The 6,389-nt window shown below is 48.4% G+C and overlaps 1 protein-coding gene across 1 annotated transcript in view; it reads left to right on the top strand.

Moving 5' to 3' along the window:
• The window catches only part of LOC103759487 (S-adenosyl-L-methionine-dependent tRNA 4-demethylwyosine synthase), a 93,755-nt gene that overhangs the window by 15,480 nt on the left and 71,886 nt on the right, over positions 1-6,389 (top strand). Inside the window, exon 7 of the mRNA XM_029961392.1 lies at positions 2,850-2,973. Coding sequence (XP_029817252.1) covers positions 2,850-2,973 — 124 coding nt within the window. The remainder of the gene's footprint in view (positions 1-2,849; positions 2,974-6,389) is intronic.

The following is a 6,389-nucleotide window of genomic DNA, read 5'->3' as shown; positions in this document are numbered from 1 at the left end:
TCCTGTTGGTCACACTGGGATGCAACTGGGGCTGAGTTTGGGAAGCAAATCTGTAGGAAACCCTTTGAAACACTTGGAAGGTGATTTATCCAAGTGGCACCAGCACCTCTGCCTTGGCAGGGGGTGCTGAGCCCCTTTTTGGGACTGTGCCCTGTGTCAGATGCTCTGGGCCCCTCAGAACTGGGTGCTCTGTGCCCACAGGGGCTGTGCTGCTCTGCCTGGTTGGCAGGAAAGGGGAAGAGATTCCTCCTTCCCTTCACCTCCATCTGAGGTTCAGCTGCTTTTATTCAAATCAAACCCAACCCCCTCTCCAGCAGATTGCAGTGGAGCTCTGCTGAGTCCTGTTTCCAGGGAATCCGGGTGTATCCATAGGTTTCTCATCTGTAGGTTCTCTTCTTTGGGAATACACACCAGGGGATGACTCTTCATATTTCTGGCAATGAAAAAAGGGCCTGAAAAGCTGGCTCTTGTCACTGCTTGCTTGATTTGTTATGGAAAAGCAGGAATTTGCCTTGGATTTACTACAGGGCTCTCTGCTAAATCACCACAACTGGAGAAGTTTGCTCTCTGTGCAAAGTTAACTTTTGTTCTCTTTGCTCCAACCCTAAATAATAGATATGAAAGGTTTATTAAGCAAATAAATACCAATCCCTGGGCTGGGAATTCCCATTTCCCACACAAGGAGTATCTGAAGCCCATCACTTGCCAAAGGGAACGAGTCAGGGATTGCAGCTCAGGGAAAAACACAGGATTGTTTTGTTTACAGGCTTTGACATCAGGGTGTGGGGAGGGAAAATTATGATCATCTCTGGGAGGGGAAAAATGATTAGTGAACTATATTTCTGCTCTGCCAGAATGGGATTTTAGGTGCCTTTTTTTAGGCCTTGCAGTGACAGGGAGGTAGAAATGCAAATGCTTTAAATGCAGAAAGACTCCTTCCATATCTGGAGAGTGTCTTGGGTGGGATGTCTCATTTGGAATTAAATCAGTTTGCTGCATTTTAAATGTTATGATGTGCTCCCTAATGTAGGGTTAGTTCTTCTGGGGGAATTGGCCTGGCATGAGATTACAGGGCACATGTCCATGTTTGAATCCTTCTGAGCATTTTGAGTGGCTCCCAAATCTCAGAATCATGGAATGGTTGGGGTTGGAAGGGACCTTAAAGCTCATCCAGTCCCACCCCCTGCCATGGGCAGGGACACCCTCCACTAGCCCAGGGTGCTCAGTCTAAGGCAGAGCCTTTCCTTGGGCCTGGTTCTGACTCAAATGATGACTTGTGGCAGGAGAAACTCTATTTAACACTTAATAGATAAAATCTTCATCTTCCATCTCCTTCCTTCCTTGTGCATGAGGCTTTCCCAGCAATATTAATATTGTACTGTTGAAGAGATAAATGAAGATCAAGGCTCAAGAAATGAGCTTGTAAACCCACCAAATGACAGGTAATTATTAGATGTAGCCTTTGAGGGGAGCTTGGATGTGTTATAAAACCCAAGGAATTCCCTCCTGGAAGCTCAGCAAACTGAGTGTGAGGAAGCAGAAGATGGACACAACTTTCTCCTTCAGGAAGGACCATGTTGTGGTTGTTGGAAAAGATCTTTCTACACAACATCTGTGAGCCCAGATTTATCCAAAATGAGTAAGGAAGGCAATAATCTCTGTCCCTAAATATTTTACTCTCCTGCTTCCTTCTCCAGTGCTTATCAGGAACTGTTTTGTCCTTTAACCTCTGAGTCTGTGTGTGGGTTTTTATTACTACTTCTGATTTTTTTTTCGGAGACACCTTTTATTTTCTCAGGTACAAAATAAACCTGTTTACATCCAGGAGCAGCCAAATTCCTTTCCCTGCTTGGGAAGAACAGTCTGGCAAGTCAGGAGCACTGGTTTCCTTAGTGATGCTGACAGTTGGTGGGGAGACTCAAAAACTGGAAGCATTTCTATGAACTTCTTGATGCCTTTGGCACAAAAGAGCCTTGGCTGTGAAATACCCTCAGTTTTGTGCAGACAAAATGTCCTCTGCTTGGTTTTGTTTGTTGTTTATCCATAACTCCCGTAATAAAAGCCATAAAGAGCTGACAGATTACAAGTTGCATGAAATATCCAAGTCATTATTTACACTTTGATGCTTCTTTGTGCAGACATGAGACAATAAATACCCAGAAAGTCTCAGAAGTGACACTCAGCGGGGGATTCACCACTTTTTACGTGCCAGGGTTTGCTTCTCCTGCTTGGAACCGTATCCTGATACCTGATATTCCTTGCCTTTGGTTTTTAGTGAGCTCCAAGGGCTCAGCTGGAAGGCAGACTTCCATGGGATGCTGCTGGAATTGGCTGTGGGGCAGGGAACAGCCTTTCCTCACGGGGTCTTTGCTGGTGGCTGAATTTTGGTGGTGCCTGTGGGTGCTGCCTCGGGGGCTTGTGGAGAGCACAAATTCTGCTCTGTGAACTCCTGGGCTGGCACTGGAGTGGTGTGGGTTCCTCTCCCAAAGATGTGTCACTCCTTGTGGAGATAAGGGGTGGTTGTGCAGCCATGGAACGCTGGGGCTTAAATCCTGGAGTCCCTCTCACTGTTGGATGGGATTTAACACCCTGTTTGTTAAAACATCTTTGAGAATGTCATTGCTGTGTTAGTAGAAAAAAATCCAGTGTGTTGTGGGGTTTTTATTTCAGATTTACTGTCCTAAATTACCAAAGGGCCAGAGTCTGAAGGGAAAAGGGATAAAATGCAAGATTACACCAAAGCAGGAATTGCTGTGTGGGCACTTGCCACTGGTTTAACTGAACTGTGCCACAGTGTTTCAAGTGTGATGCTGGAATGTAAATGGTTGTAATTCACTGTCTTTGAACAGAGAGAACATGAGCTGCAGGAAGGAGATGTTGGGAGGAGAGAGAACCCTGGGAGGAAGGAGGAGGAGGAGGAGGAGAAGAGGGAGATGATAACGCCGGCCCTGAGGGACGCGCTCACGAAACAAGGTGAGGCTGCACAGCCCTGGGGGGGACAGGACTGGGGGGGTTGGGGGTGGACTTTGACCAGAGCAGTGGAAGGGGGTGTTCTTTGTGTGACAGAGGCTGCTCTGGACCCTCAGTCATGGCAGGACAAAGACCACAGAACACAGGATAGTTGGGGTTGGAAGGGACCTCTGGAGATCATCCAGTCCAACCCCTGCCCAGGCAGGGTCACCTGGAGCAGGTGACACAGGAACACAGGTTTGGAATGTCTCCAGAGGGGGAGACTCCACAGCCTCCCTGGGCAGCTGTTCCAGTGCTCTGCCACCTCATGTGGAAGTTCTTCCTCATGTTGAGGTGAAACTTGTGGTTTAGTTTATGGACATCATTCCTTGTCCTGTCACTGGGCACCACTGAGGAGAGTTTGGCACCATCCTCCTGGCTCCTGCCATGGAGATATTTGTATGGATTGATGAGGTCCCTGCTCAGCCTTCTCTTCTCTAGACAAGGCCCAGCTCCCTCAGTCTCTGCTCATCAGAGAGAGGCTCCAGACCCCACATCACCTCTGTGGCCTCCTGGCCCTGCTCCAGGAGCTCCCTGGCCCTGCTGTGCTGAGGAGCCAGAGCTGGGCCCAGCCCTGCAGATGTGCCTGCCCAGGGCTGGGCAGAGGGGCAGGATCCCTCCCTGACCTGCTCCAATGCTCTTCCTGATGCTCCCCAGGATCCCATTGTCCCTCCTGGCCCAGGACACACTGCTGGCTCATGGCCAACTTGGAGTTCCCAGGGTTCAAAGTATCAGCCTGGGAGCGATGCTGATGGTCCCACGTGCCTCCAGCTCCCAGAGTGGAGGTTCCTCAGAGAATATTTCAAGATCAGCTTTGCACCTCTCTTTTCCCTTTAGTCCCCTGCTTTTATTTCAGTTTCAAACTCTGATTTTGTTACTGAAACGTATTTCCAGACTAGGAACGAGTTCAAACTAATTTTAAACTAACCATCCACCAGATGATTAGGTCAGTGAGCTCTGGAGAACAGCTGGAATGAATTTCAGGACTTTTTTAAAGCAAAGGACAAGCATGAGAGGAGCCAGACTGAGCCCTGGAAAGGTGATGGAGCTTCCCCTTGCTGCTCAGGTGGAGACTGAAGGCAGTTTAGTCTAATTTCTTTTACCTCTTAGGAGAGAGTGTGCTCAGTTCTGTTGCTAAATCAATGTCATGGAATCATTAAGGTTGGAAAAGGTCTTTCAGATCATCAAGTCCAACCACCCACCCTGTGCCACCACCACGTTCACCACCAACCCACATCCTCAAGTGCCACATCCACATGGTTTTGAACACTTCTAGGGCTGGTGACTCCACCACTGCCCTGGGCATCTCTCCTGGTGCTTCTGAGCAGGCCCTTGTGGTCCCTGAGAGCCGAGCTCTGAAGTTCTCCCCATGTGATTGTTGCTTTGGGACACAGGACCCCGGGTGGGCTCTGCTACCTGTGCTACTGACCCCTGAGAGGGAGAGGGGGTGGTTTTTGGCACCCTGCCCTGCCTTTTTTGGGGTGCAGGGCTCTGTGCTGGCCCTGGGTGGTGTTTGTAGGGCTGTAGGAGTGTTTGTCTCACCCAGTCACTGTTGGTTTGCCTTTGGGGTGTGAATGAAACTTTGCTTTTTTAAGAAGTGGCCATTTGGCAAATGGAAGGTCACCTTCCTCCCATCATTTTTTTGACACAAGGGAAGGCTCCCTGGGGAGTTTTGGTTTCCTTGTGGTGCTCCAGGGACATAATTCATTATCCTGATTAGTGGGTCCATATTTCTCCCTTCCTTTGGCATTCTGGATAATGCCAGTATTGGATCAACCAGTAGGAGCTGCTGTTTCAAATCTGTGTTTTCAAAGGCTTAAAACTATTGTGTCTGTCTCCCTGTAGTTCCAGCTGCCCCTCCCAGCCCCCCCCTCCTCTGCTGCTCACCCAATTCTGTAATGATCACTCAGCAGTGAAGAAGAAAAGTTGTTTCTTTTTCGGGTCATGTAACGTTTTTCCTGCCAATAACAAACCAAGAGAGGTTTTTGTGGCTATAAAAATAAACCAACTCCCTCCTTCCCTCAGCATCATTCCCTCCACAGATAACAAGTGCAGTGGAGTCAAAAGAGAATTTGATTTATTGAGCAGCAAGTGGTTGCTTTGGGGGTGGAATCACGGAGTGGTTTGGGTTGGAAGGGACATTAAAGGTCATCCAGTTCCACCCCCTGCCATGGGCAGGGACACCTTCCACTAGCCCAGGTTGCTCCAACCTGGCCTTGGACACTTCCAGGGATGGGGCAGCTTCTCTGGGCAGCCTGTGCCAGGGCCTCCCCACCCTCCTTCCCAGTATCCCATCTAACCCTGCCCTCTGAGTTTGAAGCCATTCCCACTTGTCCTGGCACTACAAGCTCTTGTAAAAAGTCCTTTTCAAGATTATCCCTGAGGGCACAATTAGCCCGAAGAGAAGGAGAACAAGTATTAGTGGTTCAGAGAAAGCTGTTCTTTGACACTGCACTTGCATAACAGAGTTTGCCTTTGAGCAGCATCTCTTCAGGCTGTTGTAACCTCTTGATTCACCTTCAAACAAATTTCCCTTGCTGTAGATAAAGTGAATATTGCTTAAGCAATGGTTTTATTTTAGCCCTGGCATTGAGTCTGGGCTAAATTTAGCAGGGTTGTGTTGTGTTGTCGAGGTGTGTAAGCTCTTGTAGTTGCCTGCTTGCAGATACCTTGATAAAAGGTGCTCAGGAATAGTTGCTTTTTAAAGTCACAGCCTGTGCTGTGAGCCAGCCCTGATTCCATCCCATCACTGCTCAGCCTTGCATAAAACACAGACACAGCCCAGGCTCTCTGGTGCCTCCAGGGAAAGTGGAGTGGGAGAGACACTGGCAGTGTTTGTGTGTGAGATTTGCAGTGGTGCTCCTGATGCTTTAGTCATTCCATGTGTTTAGGTAGAGGGAAAGAAATGAAATGAACTGAAAATAGAAGCAAACTCTTCATGGGAATGTTTCCTGTGGTTATTAGGAATTACAGCCCAATATTAACATTTGCTTTCTGTGGTTGCTTGTAGATTCTTGAAACGATCCCTGCTGGGGTGGAAGTTTTTGTTTGGCCTGGGTGCCAGGAGGATTTTGGACATGGTGAAGTGCATGGGAGCCTTCCTGGAGCTGCTGATTTTTCAGGAAGTGCATCTCTATCCTTGTTTAGCTTTAGAGGGAGTCTCAAGCTGCTGTTTTAATAGGAAAGATGACTGTAAAAAACAAACAGCATGGCTTTTTTTTTCTGTAAAACAAACAAAAAACCCAAACCAAAACACTCTTCTGTGTGTCAGGGCAGGCTCAGGTTGGATCTCAGCCAAAGGTTCTTCCCCCAGAGGCTGGTTGGGCACTGCCCAGGCTCCCCAGGGCAGTGGGCACAGCCCCAAGGCTGCCAGAGCTCAG

This window comes from Manacus vitellinus, unplaced genomic scaffold (assembly GCF_001715985.3).
Source record: "Manacus vitellinus isolate BGI_N305 unplaced genomic scaffold, ASM171598v3 scaffold_32_pilon, whole genome shotgun sequence".
NCBI lineage: Eukaryota > Metazoa > Chordata > Aves > Passeriformes > Pipridae > Manacus > Manacus vitellinus.
This window is presented reverse-complemented; position numbering and strand designations above follow the sequence as displayed.